The sequence below is a fragment of the Mesoplodon mirus genome (assembly GCF_964341445.2).
Source record: "Mesoplodon mirus genome assembly, chromosome: 14".
NCBI lineage: Eukaryota > Metazoa > Chordata > Mammalia > Artiodactyla > Ziphiidae > Mesoplodon > Mesoplodon mirus.
The window spans coordinates 54,062,632-54,088,417 of NC_138990.1; the positions used below are offsets into that span (position 1 = coordinate 54,062,632).

The following is a 25,786-nucleotide window of genomic DNA, read 5'->3' on the forward strand; positions in this document are numbered from 1 at the left end:
TTTACTTGTGAACCAAGTTTAGTTCTTGAATATCTTAGACACTAGCAGAATAGAAAGGTAAGATTCACTTCTGGAGAGATATGAATAGTTGATAGCAAAGGATCAAAATACCAAAAATGTCTATAAAAGGATTCTCAACACAGTCTGCCAGAGTAGGTTTCTTCCATAGAAAATACACCAAACTGAATAACACTAGATGATAAGGAAAAGAGAGTAAGTATTATAGAAATTTCCTTTACAACTCAAAAACTATTTCAATTCTATAAAGAAATAGATATCAACAGTTCAGGAAGTACATACATTTCTTTAGAAAGGACAGAGTGGGGGAAAATGTTGCTAAAATCTTAAAAATCATATAAATCAGTTTTTTGGTCATTATTACTAAACATTCATTAACAAATTAACATATTACAACCATTTCTAAATGTTTATTACAAATACTACTTCCTGAATTAAAAAGTAGAACACATTACAATGTGGATTTGTTGTAGGAATAACAGAAAAATCACTCCAATATTTAAGAGAATACTACCTTCCATGTCACTGAATTACCTTTCCTGTTTAAGAGCATACTCCAGCATCTTGATCCTCCTCACAAGATCCTTCTTCAAATTTTCTTGACCTTTCCTTTCCCCCTGAAGGAAGGCAATCTGAGCCTGAGTAAGGAAAAGACAAAACTCAGTTTAGACGAAATAAACTTTTTCAAACTCAGCTGAAGAAAGAACCTTTGGAAGATAAAACAATTAGATGTAAAAACATTTCTTTTTACAGATCTGTCACAAAGTATACAGAAGGGCACTGACTGCAAGTGGGGGAAATGCTTAACTTATTTTTTAAAAAAAGGACATCTATATACATGTCACTTCAGACTAGGGATGTTACAACACATAGTCCATATCCTCTAAGAGTCTATAATTTAAAACAACCAATATAAGTGCAGACATATACAAAATACAGTACAGTTTGCTCAAGTGTTTGTCTTTTAAGGTATTGAGGGAGATTCTCCTTTATAAAAAGTGAAGATGGAGAACTACCATATGACCCACTATTCCACTTTTAGGCATTTATCTGAAGAACATGAAAACACTAGTTCAAAACACTAATATGCACCCCCATGTTCATTGCAGCATTATTTATAATAGCCAAGATATGGAAACTAGTTCAGTGTCCATCAATGGATGAATGGATAATGAAGATGTGGTGTACACACACACACACACACACACACACACACACACACACACACACCCCGGAACACTATGCAGCCATAAAAAAAAATGAAATCCTGTCATTTGCAACAACATAGATGGAACGCAAGGATATTATGCTAAGCAAAATAAGTCAGATAGAGAAAGACAAATACTGTATGAGTTCACTCACATGTGGAATCTTAAAAAAAATAAAGATGAACAAACAAAACAAAAACAAATTCATAGATACAAAGAAGAGATTAATGGTTACCAGAGGGGAAAAGGGTTGGGGGGGGCAGGCAACATAGGTCTAAGGCGTCAATTGTATGGTGATGGATGGTAACTGGACTGTGGCGGTGGTCATTTTGTAGTTTATACAGATGCTGAACTATAGTGCTGTACACCTGAAACTTACATAATTTTTTTTAAAGAGTGAAGATGGGGAAAGGGGGTAAAGTAGAATCATGAGTTCTTATAATAAGCCTTGTAAAGTAAGAGTTCTCTGAGTTTCACCATCTGCTTAAATTTTATGATGGATTCCTTGTCTTGAGAGACTTTATCCTGGACCTCCCCTTCAAATAAGAAATAGCTGCCTTTTCTCAATCTCCACCTTTCACCCCATCCCCATTTAGATTTGATATGCAGGGGGAAAGAAAGTGAAAGCTGGGAAAAGGAAAATCAGAGAAAATGGCCCTCTATAAGTTCCTGGCCCCTCCCAAACATGAGAAAAAGAAAAAACCTACATTTTAACATGAAACAAACTGTAAAACTCTAGTCTTCAGTTAGACAAAGGGGATAGGAAAGAGCAGCTCTCCATAATAATTAAAAAGACATTTAGAATTGAAATAATACTTTCCACTTAAGGAATTAAAACTATGTTGCAAATACTAACTTGTTAAAGTAACTCATAACACCACTAGGAGTGTGGGAGGAGATCTACTTAAGGGCCCTCAAAAATAGCTATCAGTTTCACTATTCTCACATTCTTTCCCCTCTCATTTCTATTATATTAACTCAGATAACGTTATTTATATTTCCACAGTGCTTTCCATTTAAGAAAGCAAAAATTTACATTTAATGATGATCTTACCACATCCCTAAGGAACTGTGGATTATCCAACTAAGGTTTAGTGAATGAACCATTAAACTTACTTCTATTTGGTTTAAATGACACTCATTTCTTTTTTTTTCAGTACCATAATAAACACAAAATCCAACTCACCGAGCTTCTTATAACTTTTAGAATGTAGGTACTGTCATGTTTTTGTTCTCATTTCAATGAGCTCTTAAAATTTATATTGCAATTATAAGAAGGATTATTTTTATCTTATTGAAATATTTAAAAACAGGCTAAAGATAGTTCAGTTGTATACACAGAGGAAAAGGCATCAAATATCTACAATATCTATATTTAATGATCATATAACCTTTTGAAATCGTATGTTCTACAATGAGATCATTATTTTATATAAGCAGAATTAATAATACATGCATTAAAAGCTGACAAAAATTAATGTCCTGGGCTTCCCTGGTGGCGCAGTGGTTAAGAGTCCGCCTGCCGATGCAGGGGACACAAGTTCGTGCCCCGGTGCGGGAAGATCCCACATGCCGCGGAGCGGCTAGGCCCATGAGCCATGGCTGCTGAGCTTGCGCGTCCAGAGCCTGTGCTCCGCAACGGGAGAGGCCACAACAGTGAGAGGCCAGCGTACCGCAAAAAAAAAAAAAAGAATGTCCTGTCAAAAGGATATTAACAGGCCACCTTGTTTGGTCAAACAATGTTTTGGCCTAGAAGACAGGCTTCAAAATGGCTGTAATAATTTAATAATTTAATCAGTATAATCATATAACTAAAGTAATAATAAAATTATCAATTTCTTCCTTTCTATACCCTTTGACTAGCTTTCTATTTCTGTCACCATCATTGGTCCTGGGTGATTCTGACACTTCAGCATATAATATTCAAAAGTCTTTACTGCAACTCATTCCCCAGCCTACCAACTACTCCTTATACTTCCAAGACACTTGCTTCCCCATCCTCCTATCAATTCACACAGTGGACTACTTAATTATTTAATAAAAAATAAAAGACCCAGAATTGTTGGAGAGAAAAATCACAAAGAAGATGGAGGTGCCTAGAAAAGACAAACAAAAAGGAATAATAGAAATATATGTGATATTCCTTGGTGATCAAAGAATATCTCTGTGACATTTCTGTCACAGATGCATAATATGAAATCAACCATATGGAAACATCAGGCAAACTAAAATTATGGGGCATTTTACATTAACTTTCTTGTAATCTTCAAAAGCATCAGGTCACAAAAGTCAAGGAAAGACTGTTTCAGATTGAAGGAGATTAAAAAGATATGAAAACCAAATGTAATGCATGATTCTGGACTAGATTTGGCTATAAAAGGATATTATTGGGACAAATGGCAAAATATGAATGGGTCTGAGGACTAGATGGTAGTAATACATCAGTGCTAATTTCCTGATTTTGACAACTGCATGTGGTTACATAGGATAGTACTTGTCTATAGGAGACAAACACTAAAGTATTTGGTGGGTGGCAATGGGCCATCAGGTTGCCTGGCACCTTGCCCTCAAATGGTTCAGAAAAAAAAAATTCTTTGTACTGCCCTTGCAACTTTTCTGTCAATATAAGATTTTTGTTTTTGAAAAAAAACACTATGCCAACTTCCTTAATATGATAAGATACAAACAATTCAATTCAAAGCCAGTATCATGTGTAATAGAGAAACCCGAGTAGTAATGACAATAGGAACAAAACAAGGATGTTTCCACTTCTTACCACAAATATTTAACATTGCTCTGGAGGTGGTGGCCAATGTCATTAGTCAAGAAAGAATTAAGTTTGGAAAAAATGAAAACACTAATTCAAAAAGATGCATGCACCTTAATGTTCATAGCAACACTGTTCACAACAGTCAAGACGTGGAAGGAACCAAACTGCCCATCAACAAATAAATGGATAAAGAAGATGTGGTGTATATATATATATATATATATATATATATATAGAGAGAGAGAGAGAGAGAGAGAGAGAGAGAGAGAGAGAGGAGTATTCCATATATATACATACAATGGAATACTACTCAGCCATAAGAAAGAACAACATTCTGCCATTTGCAGCAATATGGATGGACCTGGAAAATATTATGCTTAGGAAAATAAGTCAGACAGAGGAAGACAAATACTGTGTGATATCACTTATATGTGAAATCTAAAGAAATAATACAAATGAATATATATGCAAAACAGAAACAGACTCACAGATATAGAAAGCAAACTTGTGGTTACCAAAGGGGAGAGGGAAGTGGAGAGGGACAGATTAGGGGATTGGGATTAACAGATACAAACTATGTATAAAACAGATAAGCAACAAGAACATATTGTATAGCACAAGGAATTATAGGCATTATCTTGTAATAACTTATATGGAGTATAATCTGTAAAAACACTGGATCACTATGCTGTACACCTAAAAACAATATAATACTGTAAATCAACTATACTTCAATTAAGAAAAAAAGAAAGAAGTTTATAAATAAAAAAGAGAAAATAAAATCATATCATTTGCAAATGATATGACCAGATATCTGGAAAATCCAAGAAAATATAGACTATAAACTATTACAAAAATAGAGGAATTTTAGTAAAGTAACTGCATATAAAAATAATAAATCAAAACCCATGGCTTCTATAAAAACTAGTTAGATGATATAATGAAAGAAAACAATCCCATTTATAATAACAAAAATGATAAGATAATTAGAATAAACCTTACAACAAAAAAATAAGAGCTATACAAAGAATGTTTTAAATGCTACTAAAGAGCACAAAAAATGACTTGAACAAATGAGAAGCAAACCCATGTTCTTAAACAAGAAGATTCTGCATTACAATGATTTTATTTCTCCCTAAATTAATCTTTTAAAATTATGCAAGCCCAATTAAAATACCAGTACAATGTTTTTAGAAAATATCATACATTAAAAAAAATCATACATGAGTCTAAAGTATATATGGAAAAATAAACAAGAATAAAAAAATTATTTTAAAGCTCTAAAATATTTTAAAACATTATGATTTATAGTCACTTAAAAAGTGGTACTGATGTACAAACAGACCTATCTATAGCACAGACAATCCAAAAACAAACCCAAATACATACAGGAATTTAGTATAAACTAAAGGTGACATTGCACATCATTGGGGAAAATGTAAATTATTCAATAAATGTTGATGGGTAGCCATCTAGAAATTATTTCTCACATCAAAACCAAATGCCAAAAGGATCAAAAAATTTGAAGGAACCCCAAAGTACTAGAAGAAAAGGTAGAGTTTGTTTTTAATAATCTCAGGGTTAGGAATGTCTTTTTGAAAATAAGACAAAACCCAAAGTCATAAAAGACTAATAAATTTCACCTCAAAAAGAAAATATTTATACATGGTAATTTAAAAGTTGCTGAAAACCTATCATGAGAAATAAGACAGCTCTTTTTTGACAAATATCAAAACAAAATCAGAAAAGCAGTCATATCACAAATCACAAGTTTGCTTTTCTTGATGTATAAAGAGCACCTACAAATTAATAAGGAAAAGATCAAGAACTCAACAGAAAAAAAACACTAAGAACATGTTGACTGAAAGGAAATAAAAAGGCTCAAACACATTAAAAAGATGTTTAATCTCACAAGAGAAATGCCAACTAAAATTGTAATCACATTTCCCCCTTTCCATCAGATTAATAAAGTTCAGTAATTTGATAATATATTGGAGAAAATGTATTCGTATGTTGGCTGTGGTGGTGTTAATCAGTTTCACCACTACTGTGGACAACTTGGCAATATCTATCAACTTTGTAAATGCATATACTCTTTTTATTTAATTAGTTATTTATTTTTGGCTGTGTTGGGTCTTTGCTGCTGCATGCGGGCTTTCTCTAGTTGCAGTGAGCAGGGATTACTCTTCGTTGAGGTGCGCGGGCTTCTTACTGCAGTGGCTTCTCTTCTTGCAGAGCACAGGCTCTAGGTGCATGGGCTTCAGTAGTTGTGGCACATGGGCTCAGTAGTTGTGGCTCGCAGGCTTCAGAGCGCAGGCTCAGTAGTTGTGGTGCACAGGCTTAGTTGCTCCGCAGCATGTGGGATCTTCCTGGACCAGGGCTCAAACCTGTGTCCCCTGAATTGGCAGGTGGATTCTTAACCATTGTGCCACCAGGGAAGTCTTGGTAAATGCATATACCCTTTACCCAGCAATTCTAATTCTACACTGTTATCCTTCAAATATATCTGTACATATGTGAAATGATATACTGAAAAAATACAGACAAGAATATATGTATAATCTAAACGTCCACCTACAGAGAACTAGTTAAATAAATTATAAATACAATTGGAAAAACATTAGGTCCTTAACTAAGACCTACAAGAACAGAGGAAGAAAAAGTCAATTTTTTACATTTTCCCCCCCGGAAACTCTACTCAGAAAGTTAGAAACAAACATCTTAAAACACATGTTCTTACAGAAGAAAGCTAATTCTTTCTGTAGAAACAACCTGAAAATACCATAGTCTAATGCATATATATGGAATCTAAAAAAAAAAAAAAAAAAAAAAGGTACTGATGAATCTAGTTGCAGGGCAGGAATAAAGATGTAGGCATAGAGAATGGACTTGAGGACAGGGGGTGGGAGGGGGAAGCTGGGGCAAAGTGACAGTAGCATCAACATATATACACTACCGAATGTAAAATAGTTAGCTAGTGGGAAGCAGCAACATAGAACAGGGAGATCAGCTCAGTGCTTCGTGATGACCTAGAGGGGTGGGATAGGGAGGATGGGAGGGAGCTCAAGACGGAGGGCATATGGGGACATATGCATGCATATGGCTGATTCACTTTGGTGTACAACAGAAACTAACACAGTACTGTGAAATAATTATACTCCAATAAAGATCTATTAAAAAAAATAACAACCTGAGTCTAAAACACAGTAGTTGGTATAAATCCTTCTTTTTGAGAATAAAGATTAAGTCCCAGGTACAGATTCTCCTAATATGGCAGGATACTGTTTTCTGAATTGGACTGTTTAATTGCAAAGGCAGGGGAGAGGGGTGGACAGAAGGGAAGAAAAGACTGAAAGGAAGAATAAAAGGGTAGGAAGAAAGAAGAATAGAAATAAAGAAAGAAAAGAAGAAAAATAGAAGGAAAAGTGGGATACATCTACAGAAAGGGATACTACGCAGTTGTTACAAAGGAGATAGCTCTAAATATATTGATAATGATATTTAAGATAGATTAAGTGAAAAAAGAAGACAGACATTTCATGTAGTTTGTAACCATTTAGTTTTTGAAAAAAAAAAGGTAAACATACCATTATGCTTCTGTGCATAGGTAATAACTCTGGAATGATTCAGAAGTATGTAGTAAATGTGAATGTCTCCAAAGAAAGCAACTGGGTGGCTGAGAGGGAGAGGAACAGGAGTTAAATCTACCTTTAAATGTACATGTCGCCCTTTATACCTGCTGAATGCTGTACCATAGGCATGTTGCTACACATAAAAGTCTCTTAACTGAAGAATTTAAAGACTTAAAGCCAAACAAAACTCGTTCACCACATATGGCACTATAAGCCACCAGTTTGTAGACCCTGTCTTGGATGTTTCAATCCAAATTCATTATTTCTACAAGGGAGAAAAAAGAAGCTCCAAGAGATTAAATGGTGTATCCCTAAAGGGGACATCATTCTCACAAGTGAACTAAGGTGATAGTCCAAGACCATGAATGAATCACCACTTAGAAACTCAAGGCACACACCCAATGTAATGGGGGTATTAGCAACAAGGACATGACAGAAAATACATGGCCGAAAAGGCTCCTTAAAAGTTCTCCCTGGGCCTCCCTGGTGGCGCAGTGGTTGAGAGTCCGCCTGCCGATGCAGGGGATACGGGTTCGTGCCCCGGTCTGGGAGGATCCCATATGCCGCGGAGCGGCTGGGCCCGTGAGCCATGGCCGCTGGGCCTGCGCGTCCGGAGCCTGTGCTCCGCAACGGGGGAGGCCACAACAGTGAGAGGCCCGCATACCACAAAAAAAAAAAAAAAAAAAAAAAAAAAGTTCTCCCTGAACATTACCACAACAAAATTCCTTCTGAAATAAAACAGACAGGTCTCTAGTTACCAAATATATTCCTAGCCTCCAGTATTAACCAGTAATATGGAATAGTGATGAATTCAGCTATTTACTTTTTTCTTTTATTGGTATACTTCTCCATGAAGCTACAATTTGACCACTTCTTTTTAGAAAACTTGCGTCAGCCTACACTGTCACCTCAACATTCTCACAAATTAAAGTCTCCTAAACTTTCTAGGGTTCCAGGAACAAAAGTGAGATTGAGACATACAACTGAAATCTTAAGAAAAAATTAGAAAAACTAAAGATTCAATCTGATCAAGTAGATAAGGTATGAAAATAGCTTTTAAGTATTACAAAAAAATATTTTTAAAATTTTAAGTCATCATTTATCTCTACTAGTAAAGTTAATGGTGATGGCACATATTTTTGAAAAGAAAAGTTTGGAATTATCTTCAAGGAAAATAAATGTTAAAAATTCCATAAGTTTTTTATATTATATACCTAAATTTAGGCCTCCAATTTCCTAACCATTAGAAATAAAAAAAGATGAAAACAATAGTAACTAGATATTTTACATTTTAAGCCTACATGGTAAACAGGAAATTTATTTACCTTTATTATTTTCAATTCTAACTTATCAAAAGGATATATATAAGGAATATAAGTCTGCTATATCTAAGCAGGTTTACCTGCAAACATGGGAATATCTAATAATTAAATTATTTTAAATGTATCATTTAGTTTTTTGAAACCATTTAAACTATCTTGTACTTTAAAATTTTAAAGGGTTAAAATTTTAAACGAAAATCACTGAAAAGGACATTCACAGAAAGATAGACAAGATGAAAAGGCAGAGGGCTATATACCAGATGAAGGAACAAGATAAAACCCCAGAAAAACAACTAAATGAAATGGAGCTAGGCAATCTTCCAGAAAAAGAATTCAGAATAATAGAATTCAGAATAATGATAGTGAAGATGATACAGGACCTCGGAAAAAGAATGGAGGCAAAGATCAAGAAGATGCAAGAAATGTTTAACAAAGACCTAGAAGAATTAAAGAAGAAATAAACAGAGATGAACAATACAATAACTGAAATGAAATATACACTAGAAGGAATCAATAGCAGAATAACTGAGGCAGAACAGATAAGTGACCTGGAAGACAGAATGGTGGAATTCACTGCTGCAGAACAGAATAAAGAAAAAAGAATGAAAAGAAATGAAGACAGTCTAAGAGACCTCTAGGACAATATTAAACGCAACAACATTCACATTATAGGTGTCCCAGAAGGAGAAGAGAGAGAGAAAGGACTTGAGAAAATATTTGAAGAGATTATAGTTGAAAAACTTCCCTAACATGGGAAAGGAAATAGTCACCCAAATCCAGGAAGTGCAGCGAGACCCATACAGGATAAACCCAAGGAGAAACACGCCAAAACACATGGTAATCAAATTGGCAAAAATTAAAGACAAAGAAAAATTACTGAAAGCAAGGGAAAAATGACAAATAACATATAAGGGAACTCCCATAATGTTAACAGCTGGTTACTCAGCAGAAATTCTACAAGCCAGAAGGGAGTGGCATGATATACTTAAAGTGATGAAAGGGAAGAACCTACAACCAAGATTACTCTACCCAGCAAGGATCTCATTCAGATTTGATGCAGAAATCAAAAGCTTTACAGACAAGCAAAAGCTAAGAGAATTCAGCACCACCAAACCACCTCTACGACAATTGCTAAAGGAACTTCTCTAAGTGGGAAACAAAAGAGAGAAAAGGACCTACAAAAACAAACCCAAAACAATTAAGAAAAGGGTAATAGGAACATACATATCAACAATTACCTTAAATATGAATGCACTAAATGCTCCAACCAAAAGACACAGGCTGGCTGAATGGACACAAAAACAAGACCCATATATATGCTGTCTACAAGAGACCCACTTCAGACTTAGGGACACATACGGACTGAAAGTGAGGGGATGGATAAAGATATCCCCTGCAAATGGAAATCAAAAGAAAGCTGGAGTAGCAATACTCATATCAGATAAAATAGGCTTTAAAATAAGGTGTTATAAGAGACAAGGAAGGACACTACATAATGATCAAGGGATCAATCCAAGAAGAAGATATAACAATTATAAATATATATGCACCCAACATAGGAGCACCTCAATACATAAGGCAACTGCTAACAGCTATAAAAGAGGAAATCGACAGTAACACAATAATAGTGGGGGATATTAACACCTCACTTACACCAATGGACAGATCATCCAAAATGAAAATGAATAAGGAAACAGAAGCTTTAAATGACATAAGACACCAGATAGATTTAATTGATATTTATAGGACATTCCATCCCAAAACAGCAGATTACACTTTCTTCTCAAGTGCGCATGGAACATTCTCCAGAATAGATCACATCTTGGGTCACAAATCAAGCCTCAGTAAATTTAAGAAAATTGAAATCATATCAAGCATCTTTTCTGACCACAACACTATGAGATTAGAAATCAATTACAGGGAAAAAACCGTAAAGAACACAAACACATAGAGGCTAAACAGTATGTTACTAAATAACCAAGAGATCACTGAAGAAATCAAAGAGGAAATCAGAAAATACCTAGAGACAAATGACAATGAAAACACGACAATCCAAAACCTTTGGGATGCAGCAAAAGCAGTTCTAAGAGGGAAGTTTATAGCTATACAAGCCTACCTCAAGAAACAAGAAAAATCTCAAATAAACAATCTAACATTACACCTAAAGGAACTAAAGAAGAACAAACAAAGCTCAAAGTTAGCAGAAGGAAAGAAATCATAAAGATCAGAGCAGAAATAAATGAAATAGAAACAAAGAAAACAATAGAAAAGATCAATAAAACTAAAAGCTGTTTCTTTGAGAAGATAAGCAAAATTGATAAACGTTTAGCCAGACTCATCAAGAAAAAGAGGGAGAGGACTCAAATCAATAAAATTAGAAATGAAAAAGGAGAAGTTACAACAGACACTGCAGAAATACAAAGCATCCTAAGAGACTACTACAAGCAATTCGATGCCAATAAAATGGACAACCTGGAAGAAAGGGACAAATTCTTAGAAAGGTATAACCTTCCAAGATGGAACCACAAAGAAACAGAAAATATGAACAGACCAATCACAAATAATGAAATTGAAACTGTGATTAAAAATCTTCCAACAAACAAAAGTCCAGGACCAGATGGCTTCACAGGTGAATTCTATCAAACATTTGGAGAAGAGCTAACACCCATCCTTCTCAAACTCTTCCAAAAAATTGCAGAGGAAGGAAAACTCCCAAACTCATTCTATGAGGCCACCATCACCCTGATAGTAAAACCAGATAAAGATACTTCAAAAAAAGAAAATTACAGACCAATATCACTGAAGAATATAGATGCAAAAATCCTCAACAAAACACTAACAAACAAAATCACTGAAAAGTATATTCAAAAAGAAAAGTACATAAAATGTTAGTCTGGGTTGGATATTTTTCAGTTGTTTTTCTGTCATCTGCTATGGGAGAGAATGAGCACTCACTTTTACAAAGATCTATAATAAAGTGCCAGAAAACAACTAATTTAAGGTTCTGTCAATTGAGCACAAACTCACAAATAACAAGAGAAATCCATGAAAAGTAAAAGTCAATAAAATAGTTTACTTAACCTAAAGAAGAGCATACAGTGAAATTTCAATTATCTGCTTTATATCTTAATGTCTTCTATAAACTATACCTATTTCCTCTGAAAAGCTTTGGATTACATTATTCTCTTGCATCTAGGCTGCTAGTTGTTTTTCTCTGGGCACACAATCATTGCCTCTAGCTAGCCCTCTCTCCTAAAGACAGTGTCTTCACTTGGCAGCATCAAACTTCAGCATCAGAATCACCTAGAGGGGCTTCCCTGGTGGCTCAGTGGTTAAGAATCCGCCTGCCAATGCAGGGGACACGGCTTCCAGCCCTGGTCCAGGAAGATCCCACATGCTGTGGAGCAACTAAGCCCGTGCACCACAACTACTGAGCCTGCGCTCTAGAGCCATGAGCCACAACTACTGAGCACACGTGCCACAACGACTGAAGCCCACGCACCTAGAGCCCATGCTCCGCAACAAAGACAAGCCACTGCAATGAGAAGCCTGCTCACTGCAACAAAGAGTAGCCCCTGCTCGCTGCAACTAGAGAAAGCCTGCGCGCAGCAGTGAAGACCCAACACAGCCAAAAATAAATAAACAAATATATAAATAAATTTATAAAAAAAAATTGTGTGTGTATTTTTAATTAAACTTTCCATTTGGTTCTTTTTTTAAAACTACCCTATGACCACATTTTTAAATTATTTATTTATTTTATTTATTTATTTTGGCTGTGTTGGGTCTTCGTTGCTGCACGCAGGCTTTCTCTAGCAGCAGACCCAATGCAGCCATAAATAAATAGATAACATAACATAACATAACATAACATAACATAACAAGACAGAATAGCTCCTTGCCAAGGAGCATTAAATAACTTTTTTAAAGATATAAAACCACAAGATCAAAGTGAACATACAGAGGCAACAGGGGTCAAGGGATGATAAATATTTAGAAGGTGGAAAACAGATGAAGAAAGAGTACTAACTCAGCAGCTCAGAAACCTAAGTACCTGCAGAGGGAGTTCAATGAGAAGCTAGTAGATTTCCCCCAAAGCACCTTGAAAAGCTCAGAAATTAAGAGGTATGAGATTCACAGATGGGGCAGGTGTGTCACAGGGCTTAAAACAGGGGGGAAGGTTAAAAGTATATGAAGTGCAGTCAAACCTACAGGAACCCACCTCTACTCCCTGAAATAAAACAACTACTTCTAACCCACCTCCCCAAGATACTAGACATTTAGCCTCTGAAGAAATGTAAACAGAAAGGTCTTGACTCAGAATGCCAGGAATAGTAGAGGGCAAGAATGAGGCAGTGACAAAAAGAACAAAACAAAACAGGATGACTAAGTGAAAGCTTTAAAAGGTAAGATCTATAATCTACTTCTCTAGCCAGGTTCCATCTACCTCTGCAGCTAGGCTCTCTCTCCAAGGCAGATGATTAGAATACCATTTTCTAGAAAACTGAATAAACTCAGAGAAAAAAACTTAAATGCCATTTAAGTATGACATTCAGGGGTCTTTCAACAAAAAAACCATTTCACCTAAATCAGATCATCCTTCAGTGAAGGCCTGATCATCCTGTAGTGAAGCCTCCATGTCAGACAGCTAGTCTAGAAATAGAGGACTTCCCACCAGTTTATGAGTGCCACACTCTTAAAAATGGTCAACCTTGACATTTGAGAAAAGGCTCCATGCAATAAGATATAGAGACAAAAACATGAGGATTAAAAGGAACACAGGGGCTTCCCTGGTGGCGCAGTGGTTAAGAATCCGCCTGCCACTGCAGGGGACACGGTTTCAAGCCCTGGTCCGGGAATATCCCACATGCCGCAGAGCAACTAAGCCCGTGCACCACAACTACTGAGCCTGCACTCTAGAGCCCGCGAACCACAACTAAAGAAGCCCACATGCCACAACTACTGAAGCCTGTGCACCTAGAGCCCATGCTCTGCAACAAGAGAAGCCACCGCAATGAGAAGCCCTTGCACCACAACGAAGAGTAGCCCCTGCTCGCCGCAACTAGAGAAAGCCCGCGCACAGCAATGAAGACCCAACGCAGCCAATAAATAAATAAATAAATAAATAAATAAATAAATAAAATCCACCCACCCATTTATTCCGTGCTTATCATGTAACGAAACTGTGCTGGGGTGGACACAGTCCACGACAGACATAGTCCATTTTTTCACAGAGCTTATAATCTACATAAAATACTGTTCTTTTTAAGGAGTAGTTTTTTATATTCTTTTTTTTTTTTTTTTTTTTTGCGTTACGCGGGCCTCTCACTGCTGTGGCCTCTCCCGTTGCGGAGCACAGGCTCCGGACGCGCAGGCTCAGCGGCCATGGCTCATGGGCCCAGCCGCTCCGCGGCACGTGGGATCTTCCTGGACCGGGGCACGAACCTGTGTCCCCTGCATCGGCAGGCGGACTCTCAACCACTGCGCCACCAGGGAAGCCCTATTCTTATAAATATAGCATAAGCCTTTATAACTTCTGAAGAAATTATTATAATCAGAGTTAAGATACATGTAGTAAACTATTCAACTGCAAGACATTTTGCATAATGATATATGTGTGATAAGATATGCTACAAAGGAAAAGTAATAGAAAATATAAATGAAAGAAATAACTTAAAAAAAAAATCTACCTTTAAAGAAAGGTCAATATTAATCAACACAATAACCAGATTCAACTTAAAAACAAATGAGACTGATGAAGAGCCATGAGACTTATAAAGATGATAAATCACTACACGGAAAACTGAAGAGCCTAAATAGTAATAAGAAATACAAATTATAACAGTTTTAAATATTAACAACTGGTAAAGCTGGGTGAAGATTTTTGTGTACTCTTTGTGGAACTTTCCTATAAGTTTGAATTTTTTTTTAAGTTTTGTCCCATAAATTTTTTAAAAAGTTTTATCCCTGATGTATCCCATATATACCTGTTAAATTAAAAAGGTAAATTAAGTGTTAAAACCCAATGTTCACAAGCAGATGAATTACAGATATATCTTTATATGGATGGTGGCAATGCAAATTAATTAAATTTCTTTTGCAAAAAGGAGCTGACAAAGCTACCCACATACTCTATGATTTGGCAATTTTGCTTTTAGATATACAAAAGAACACCAGCCCTTTCCTCCACACTGTCCAAACAAAAAGTAATGTGCAAAGCTATTCAGATACACTCTAATTTTGCTTTTATTTATGTCATTTGAATTATTTCCTTCTAATTTCCCCTTCAATCCATTTCTCTACGTAGATGGAATCATGGTGCAAAATTTTATAGCTTACTTTTTGTCATGAAAACACTTTCCGTGTTATTACTGTCTTTATACCATCATTTTTATTGGGTTTATTATACAACTTCAAGTAAATTTACCATAACTTATTTAACCATTGTAGCAGATCTTGTGGAATGGCTATTCAAAACACACATTCCTAATCCCTTTTTTACCCAGCTTGTAACTTCCCACTATAGAATCTGGAAAGCCAAATGACTGCTTTCCTAGATTCTGTTATAGTCACGCATATCCAAGTAACCAATGAGATGTCTGCTGGGGATGGAAAGAAGGTACTTCTGGGGAAAGTTTATCATTCACTGATAAAGGAGACTCACTCCAAAACAAACAAACAAACAAAAAACCACAAACAAACCTTTTTGCTGCTTTTCACTGTGGTCTTGATGTCTCTAACTATAGCACTCTTGTAATCATAATGTAACAAGAAGGAAGACAATAAGCCCACACCCTGAGGGTGAAAGATGGCAGAGGAGAAAAAGTTTATGTCCTCACTGAGCAACTGTACCAGCTTATGTCAGATAAAAGGACTACCCACCACCAGACTTGTGAGAAACATGATCTTTAGTTGTTATGTCACTGTTAACAGGGTTTACCCGCAGCCAAAAGCATTCCTAAATGATACTAATTTCACTACACTTTAACATTTATATTATAATTTTTCACTATTACAAAATAAATTGCCAATGATGATCTTCATGTATACACTTTTTTTTTTTTTTGCCGTACGCAGGCCTCTCACTGTTGTGGCTCTCCCATTGTGGAGCACAGGCTCCAGACGCGCAGGCTCAGTGGCCATGGCTCACAGGCCCAGCCACTCCGCAGCATGCGGGATCTTCCCGGACAGGGGCATGAACCCGTGTCCCCTGCATCAGTAGGCGGACTCTCAACCACTGCGCCACCAGGGAAGCCCCATGTATACACATTTTTAAGGTAATTTTTTGTTTACTTCTCTGGGATAGACTACGACAAATAGAATTACTAGGTCAAAGTATAACTGTTTCCTTATAGATACCAACCAGTTGACAATACAAACAACAATGTATGAAAGTAAAGTTTAATACATCTTCCCTAGCATTGAGTGTTATCATTGATTTTAAAAAATTCATAGACAGGGACTTTCCTGATCGCACAGTGGTTAGGAATCTGCCTGCCAGTGCAGGGGACGTGGGTTTGAGCACTGGTGCAGGAAGATCCCACATGCTGTGGAGCAACTAGGCCCGTGCACCACGACTACTGAGCCTGCGCTCTAGAGCCAGCAAGCCACAACTACTGAAGGCCACATGCCTAGAGCCCATGCTCCGCAACAAGACAAGCCACCGCAATGAGAAGCCCACACACTGCAACTAGAGAAAGGCTGTGCGCAGCAACGAAGACCCAATGCAGCAAGAAAGGAAGGAAGGAAGGAAGGAAGGAAGGAAGATTCATAGACAGAAAAGGGTACCTCATTGCTTTAATGTATATTTCTTTGACGAGAATTATTAATATGGACCATTTTGCCATATGTTGACCATTGTCCTATAACAAAGCCATCCAAACTCATAAAGAGATCAGTTTGATAAGCTATATCTTGTTTGCTTTTTAAAAATATTCCTCCTTATTAAAAATACTGTAAAATGGAAAAAAAATTCAAACTATATATAAAGATATACAGGAACAACCAACAGATCACTCCTTTACCCCCATTTCATTACCTAGAGATAACCAATGTGAACAGTTTGCTGAAGTCCCTTCTGAACTTTCCTGTATGCAGAAGTAGAAAGATAAGCAAAAATAACATCTGTTTTGGCTACATAATTACTAAAAATAAGTATAGGGACTTATACACATGAAAATATATAAAATTAATAAATCGAACTTTTATTGAGCTCTTCCTATGTTATATTGCTCTGAATAAGTGTTTTATAACTCATTTCATTGTCACACAAACAAAAACAAAAGTTAAAATAACTATGTACAAACCCATCATATTTAAAACATAAATGTGTACACTAACAGAGATCTGAAGAAAACATAGATGCTAGAGTTAAGTTTTTATTAAGACATTTTGCCTTATATATAAATAATATACAAAGGCAATAAGAATATAATGAAAAGAGCTTGTAAGGAAGGAGGGTAAGACTGAAATATAAGTTTATATGTTACTGATTTTACTGTTAAGGTGGGCATTCCATGTAGGTGGTAGGTAACACAAGGCTGGAGTTTCCAGACTAGAAATATATTTGGTAATCTTGGTTTTCATATACACACAAAACCATAACATTTCCCAAAACAATTAAAGTAGCTATAAGAGTGTGTGTATATATATTCCTTTTATTAATTTTTAAAAATAAGATCCAGAAAAGATGGCTTTTTAAAATTAAATCCATTACATAAAACAATGCCTGTTATTTTAAGTGATGTTCCTAATATAAATACAAATCCAATGACTTCATCTTAGCCTACTTTACAAGTATTAGATTTATTTAGCTTTAATAAATAAAACTATCATTCTGTTTCCTGTTAAAATTGTGACACTAATCTGAAAAATTACCAAAAATAAATTATAGGAAAAAAGAAAACTAATCCTGCTTGTGACTACAGATAGAAGATAATCTCAATAAATGAAGAGACGGACATTCCATGCTCTTACAAACAACATAAACAAGCAAATTAGAGAAAAGGAAATCCAAAAGGCTAACAAATTTAGGAAGGGATGCTTAATCTCAGTGATAACCAGAAAAATACAAATTAATATAAATAGGAGATATAACTTCACATTTATCAGACTAGCAAGAACTAGAACTCTAGATAATGCCAAGTGTTAACAGCAATGTGCGATCATGCACTGCTAGTGGAAACGTAGACAAGGGCAATCAGTCTGGAAACCAATCAGCAAATTACTTAAATTAAGTCTACATATACCCAACAAACCAGTAATTCCATTACCCATTAATATGTCACAGAAATTCTCAAACAGTTAAAAGTAATGGCTTTCATGTCCATAACATATCACAGATGTTTTTAAAAAGTAAGAGAAAATTATACAATTTGATTTTTGTAAATTAAAAAATACATGCACAGGAAAAACAATAATATTTTACAAAGATACATAAAAAAATGGAAGGAGAATATGAGAGGAATGGAGATAAAAATGGACAAGTAAATTAAAGAAGAGAGGGACTGGGTACAGACCAATAATAATGTGCAACGAATTGAAAAGTATGAGAACTCAACCCTCTGCACCTGAGTTCAAAGCAAGATTACCAAAAATAATGACTTTAAGAATACAGAAGCAAAAATCCTAAATTCTAAATAAAATATAAACAAATCAAATACATCAGTATATCAAAAGGAAAAATACTCCACAACCAGGCTTATGCCATTAGTAAGATAAGTGAGAAAAAATAACATATTATCTTAGGAGATGCAAAAAATCAATTAACAGAGTTTATTATCTATTTCTGTTAACAACTCCTAGAAAACTAAGAAGAAACTTCCTTAACATGCTAAATAGTAATTTTTATTTTTTATAAATTTATTTATTTATTTTTGGCTGCATTGGGTCTTCGTTGCTGCACGCGGGCTTTCTCTAATTGCAGTGAGCGGGGGCTACTCTTTGTTGCAGTGCGCGGGCTTCTCATTGCAGTGGCTCTTCTTGTTGCCGAGCACAGGCTCTAGGCATGCGGGCTTCAGTAGTTGTGGCACACGGGCTCAGTAGTTGTGGCTCGCAGGCTCTAGAACACAGGTTCAGTAGCTGTGGCACACAGGCTTAGCTGCTCTGAGGCATGTGGGATCTTCCCAGACCAGGGCTTGAACCCCTGTCCCCCACATTGGCAGGCAGATTCTCAACCACTGCACCACCAGAGAAGCCCTAGATAGTAATTTTTAGAAACCACTAACAAATACCACAACTTAACAGTTACACAGTTTCCATTTAATTTTTTTTTAAGTTTTTTTTTTAAAGGAACAAAAGGAGACTCTCCAGCACCACTATCATAATATAAGGTTCTGGGATTGATAACCAGTACTGGAAAAAAGGAGGAATAAATATTGGAAATAATTACACTTGGCTTTTCTAGCTAAAATAACCAAACATTAGAAAGAATAAGGTGTTTCTGCAAGGTAACTAGATGACTTTGCACACATAAGCACAGCTTTCCCACATATTGGAAATAACCAGTTAGAAATGTAATGGAAAAAGAATCCCACTCACAAAAGTAATAAAACCTATAAATTCTTAAGTTTATTCCTAGGTATTTTAAGTACAGGATATCTCTGCTTAAGGAAAGAGAGAAATCTTAGTTGGAAAAACTTAAAATGTAAAGATGCAATTATTGCCAAGGCAAATGCGAGTTCAATAAAAAACCCAACTGTGTGTGTTTACATGTGTATATACATAAAATTCTGGAGGGACACACATTAGATTGTTAGTAGAATGTATGTCTAAACAGATTTGTGACAAGGATTGGAGAGGAAGGAGTACTATCTACTTTTTATATTTCTATATATTTCTTGTGGTTTGAATATACAGCTATTCTTATTTTATTTATTTATTTTTTAAATTTTATTTACTTATTTTATTTTTGGCTGCGTTGGGTCCTCGTTGCTGTGCGCGGGCTTTCTCTAGTTGTGGCAAGCGGGGGCTACTCTTGGTTGCGGTGCGCAGGCTTCTCACTGTGGTGGCTTCTCTTGTTGCAGAGCACGGGCTCTAGGCGCACGGGCTTCAGTAGCTGTGGCTCACAGGCTCTAGAGCGCAGGCTCAGTAGTTGTGGCTCACGGGCTTAGTTGCTCCGCGGCATGTGGGATCTTCCCGGGCCAGGGCTCGAACCCGTGTCCCTTGCATTAGCAGGCAGATTCTTAACCACTGCGCCACCAGCCAGGCAAGTCCCTAGCTCTTCTTATTTTAAATAAATCATTTCTTCTGACAAAGATTCTCTCCTTGACAAAACTTTAGTCAGGCTTCTCTGAGTTCTCTCTTCTATTAGACCCAATCTTTGGATTTCCATGGCCATCTTTACGTTGCCCAATTTTATCAAAAATCTTACTAAATCGGGGCTTCCCCGGTGGCGTAGTGGTTGAGAGTCTGCCTGCCAATGCAGCGGACACGGGTTTGAGCCCTGGTCTGGGAAGATCCCACATGCCGCGGAGCAACTAGGCCGGTGAGCCACAACTACTGAGCCTGCGCGTCTGGAGCCTGTGCTCCGCAGCAAGAGAGGCCGCGACAGTGAAAGGCCCACACACCGCGATGAAGAGTGGCCCCCACTCACCGCAACTACAGAAAGCCCTCGCACAGAAACGAAGACCCAACACAGCCATAAATAAATAAATAAATAAATAAATAAATAAAATTTTAAAAAAAAAGAATCTTACTAAATCAGTTTAGCAAGAACCCATCACCTCCAATATCTGACCAACCTCATTATCAATCAAATTCCTCATCCCTACCATCCCCTGGGTGATATCTGATCACCCTGGCCTGCCTTCAGCAAGAATCCTGTCAGGTCAGTTTAGTCAGAAACCCCCCTGATCCCTGATGTTCTTCGTAATTTCCGTCCACCTACCGCCCCACCCTGCCCCGCAACACACATGCGCACACACACCCTCCTCACTGGCCACATATCCCACCTTTCCTTGTTGTACTCGGGATTGAGCCCAGTTCCATATTAAGGTCTCTTTCCCTCTACCTCAATGGTTCCTGATCAAAATCTGCTTTTACCATTTTAACCGCTGTCCAGCTCTGGTTTTCTTTAAAACTGCTAAATGTAAAATTTAGACAGTTTCTAAAAATAAAATCTAAATTTAACTCTGAATTCTAAATAAGGACTCAAATTGTTTCTTTTTTGTAAAAAAATTAGTTGTTTCTAGTCAATGTTTCATGCTCTAAATCTCTTCTCTAGTTCATGTTATAGCAAGTTTACAAAAACATTGCTTAAAAAAAATCAATATAAGTAGATTCCTTAACTAGGGAAGTCAAGTTTTGTTAAAACAAGCTTTTATTAACAACTACCTGACTTTCAATGATCATAATACGTTAATTTTCTGATTTTAAAAAAACGAATATAAGGGACTTCCCTGGTGATCCAATGGTTAAGACTCTGTGCTTCTACTGTAGGGGGCACAGGTTCAATCCCTGATCAGAGAAATAATATCCCACATGCTGCATGGCGTGGCCAAAAAACAAACAAACAACAACAAAAAACTAATATAAAAAATTAGGTTAAAATGTCAAGAGTAACAATCTTTACTCAGTCTGAAAAGCAAACAAAAGAGAACACAAAGTAGGTAAAATAGGGAAGACTCATAGACATATATAAAAAATATTTGATATAAATTAAATCATTTAAGCTTTGAAGTATATTGAATCTAAAAGATCAATAAATTCCTGCTTTCACTTTCCAAAAAAGTCAGTGAACATAACTTAATTTTTCCTGATAACTCAGGGCCATACTATATACATCAACTATTGAACTGTATGGTACAAAACTTCAGTGTTCTCTGATGTGATGTGAAATTCCTACTCCTGGTTCTCTCACTAATCTGTGTAACTTATTAAAGTTATTTAACTGCTCTGAGCCTCAGTTCCATCAACCATAAAATGAAACAGTTTAACATTCTTTACTTCTATAAAACCAAAGATGACATGTGTGAAAAACAGAACTGAATAAGTACTGATCCCAAGATGAAGAAAATTCTTTTTAAAAAGATTTCTATTTGCTTGCATTCTACTTATTTGCATCCTTTTCATGGGAGACTAATGGTATACAATTGAGTTAATGTTTTCCAAGGCAGTATTAATTTGGCTAATTTTTTTAAAATTTATTATTGAATCCAAGACAACAGCCACCTTCCAAAAGATATCCTCATCCTACAGAATAATCATCCTCTTCTCTAAAGTTATCTGTGTTTTGGTCAGTAGTAAGGCAGCAGGGGCAGGAAAGGGGGCTCTGCATTATTAGTCCAGGAGCTCCTTCCTGCAAATTTGAACTCAATTCTAACATCGTCATTATTAACATGTACTGTGATAGGTGCTAGAAAAAAAAAATTTTTTTTAATTGGGTTCAGAGGAAGTTGCTAAAGCTCCAAGAGGAAAGGTACTGTTTCTGCTATTGACTGCTATATCCCCAAGCCCCAGAAGTCACTTGCATGTTGCAGATACCCAATAAATATCTGTTAAATTAAATGAACAGATTCTTAAAAAGGAAACAGTATAAGGTAACACAGCCTAAGTGCCAAATGACACAGCAAGTACACTTGACCCTTGAACAACAGGGGGTTAGGGGCATCTCCCCTCCGTGTAATCGAAAATCCTCGTATAGCTTATAGTTGGCCCTCCATACTGGCAGTTCCTGTACATCCGTGGTTCCTCAGCAGCGGATTCAGCCAACCTCGGATGGTGTAGTACTGTAGTATTTACTATTGAAAAAAATCTGCGTATAAGTAGACCTACACAGTTCAAAGTCGTGTTGTTCAAGGATCAACTGTACTAAAAAAGGAACAACCACTAAAAACTAAGGGTATCTAAAAACTCTTCATGTTGGAAATGGGACTTAAGCTAAATCTGAATAAAGAATCCATAAATCTGAAAGAGTAATACAAACTATGAGGCGGTGGAGGGACATTCCAGAATGCAAACCCTTTTGAGCAATGGTTTAAAGAAAAAAAAAAGAAAAAGTAGACATGGCTTATGCGCAAAGCAAGATTACACTATTTTGGTTTGGAAAGACCAAATAGGTAGGAAATATAAACAGCCTAATTATGGAGAGATTTGAAATCTTCTACAGGAAAAAATGAAAAATAAAAAAAGAATGTCTTGAACAAATCAATATTTTTAGAAGCTTGAGAGGCAATATTGTGCAGAATGCCTTGGCCAAAGGACAGACCAGAGGTAAAAAATCAGGAAGGTCCCTTGCTGCAGTCATCCAGATATGAGGTGATGAGGGTCTGAACCAGGGTAACAACAGTATTAGGAATTAAATAATTGAAAATGGATTTAGGGATTTCCCTGGCAGTCCAGTGGTTTAGATTCCAGGCTTCGATTGCAAGGTGCACGGGTTCGATCACTGGTCAGGGAACTAAGATCCTGCGTGCTGTGTGGCGCAAACACAAAATAAATAAATAAAATTTAAAATTAATTAATTAAATGGATTTAAAACTACACAGAGTTTATAAAATCAGATGTGTGGCTGGGAGAGTGAAGACAAGAGAGTACAATGTTCAGTGAAAGCTGAATCTAGGTTTTTAGACAAGGTAAATGAGAGGTTGGGTATGGGGAGGAAGGTCAAGTTGGTTTGGGAGAAGGATTTTAGAAAGTACGATTGAGTTTCAAGTGATAAGTCATCCAGGTGAAGATTTTAGCAAGAAATTAGACATGTAGAATTGTAACTGTGTAAAGTACCAGGACTAACTAAAGATATAATTTTATGAGCCATCTAAACAAAAGCAATCAACTGGAGTGAGAGGACTTAAAGTGTAACTACTGACGGGAATTCCCTGGCGGTCCAGTGGTTAGGACACCACACTTTTACTGCCAAGGGTGTGAGTTCAATCCCTGGTCGGGGAACTAAGATCCCACAAGCCACGTGGCATGAAAAATAATAATAATAATAAAATAAAATTATTTTTTTAAAGTGTAACTACTGGAAAAAAGAGTATAATCTGGTGAACAATTATCTGACTGGAGAACGGGAAGCAAGATCATAAGAGACTGAGAAATGAATAACCCAAAAAAGAGAAAGAGAACAAAGAAGCTGAGAGAAAGATGAGATTAGTATAAAACTGAAGGGAGTAAATGTGGCCTGTACAGAGAAATGAAAGAGAATAAGGGATAGGGGGACCATACTAACGGATAAGAGCTAAGAAGGGGGTTCCTTTTGTTGTTACTACTGGTTGGTTGGTTTTTAAATAGGAAAAACTAAAATGGCATTGGCAAAGTGGATATTACCATAGGTATGATGGACTCAGCTCTACCTGAAGTTAAGTATCACTGCTTGATTATAAGCTCTGTGTGAGCTGGAACCATATCTGCCTGTTCTCCATGGTGTCTCCAAAGCGTAGGAGGAATGCCAGGTATTCAATAAGTGCCTAGGGTTCCAACCAAAAACCTTGCAAGCAAAAGCATAATTTTTTTTTAATCCACAACAAATTTTCTATGAGCTTTTGGCAACTTTGGTATTTTCATATTTTAGTCTCTTTGTGCTCATTCTCACTTAGTTGGCTAGCTACATGGATCCGAAAGGCTAAACTTTAATTTCTGATGAAAAGATGCAGGCTTAGTGATAAGGAAATCGGAACTTTTCATTCTGAATTCTGGATAATGGAAGCATTTCTATTTTATTATTTAAAGAAGCAGAGTTCAAAAATGTTTGAAATCACAACATATTGGTAATGCAACTACAAACAAGAAGAAAAGTAGAATACAAAGTAATGATGACTAGATATTTTATTTAAAATTAGATTTATCTTCACAGAAGAACTATTCCATTTGTTATCTACTTAGAAGGAATATGAACTGTAGAAAAGAAGAAAAAATTGTCACATTATCCTGATGATTGTAAAGACTTCTTAGGACATGATGCCAAAGACACTTCCTGGCAGTCAGTGTTTAACACACAAAGGGAGTAGAAAACAAACCTACAGGCAAAACTACCAAAACCCAAGCACCATTCTCTGCAGCTAACATCAGGCTGCAATTATGAAGCCAGCGGCATCCCTGAAAATGAGCTCTGTCAGAATTACGTGGCAGGGCTCAGGCAATGCTCTAAACAGCAGAATTCAGACACAACTTTGCTCTAAAAGGCTCCCTCCAGTGGAAGTCATAGCTAGCAGCAAGAGACAGATGCACTGTTCCTCTATATACCAACATAAAGTTGGATATGGAGGGCTTACCGTACTATACCATTTTATATGAGGGACTTGAAGCATCTGTGGATTTTGGTATCCATGGGGGTGGGGTCCTGGAACCAACGCTTTGCAGACACCAAGGGACAACCATTGTACATCACAATGACAAACACTGTAAATATCAAAGAAGTGTAGGACACAAGACTTGCCCTTAAGGACACAATTTAGCTGGGAGACAAGGTATACATATAGAGACACATATTTAATACATATTCATGTAACTATGTAACCTAATACATGATTCATTCAAGAACCATATATTAATAAGCAACTGCTATATGCAAGTCATTCGGCTGAACCTTAGGGAAATAAGAACACCCTTAAGGTGACTCACAATCTAGTGAGGAAAGTATGAGATAGGTGGTATAATCAAGATACAGTAGAAGTTCTCACCACTAATCCTCTCTTAAACAACCCTATGGATTAACCAGTATTCTCTAGCCCCTTTGTAAAACACTGCCCAAAGCCCAAGGTATGTTAAACATTCAAAGCTAGAGTATGGTATTCTCTGTAGTTTACTCATACACATTGGTTGACCAAGAGTCAACTAGATTTCCTCCCAAACCTGTTTACGTCAGCTGCACTTGTTACTTTGATTAGATAATTCAAT

At 36.5% G+C, this 25,786-nt stretch overlaps 1 protein-coding gene across 3 annotated transcripts in view; it reads right to left on the minus strand.

The window, feature by feature from the left end:
• Positions 1 to 25,786, minus strand: part of STRN (striatin) — a 116,525-nt gene that overhangs the window by 77,764 nt on the left and 12,975 nt on the right. For all 3 annotated transcript variants that reach the window (XM_082641985.1, XM_082641984.1, XM_082641986.1), the window contains exon 2: positions 553 to 656. In XM_082641985.1, the coding sequence (XP_082498111.1) occupies positions 553 to 656 (104 nt within the window). The remainder of the gene's footprint in view (positions 1 to 552; positions 657 to 25,786) is intronic.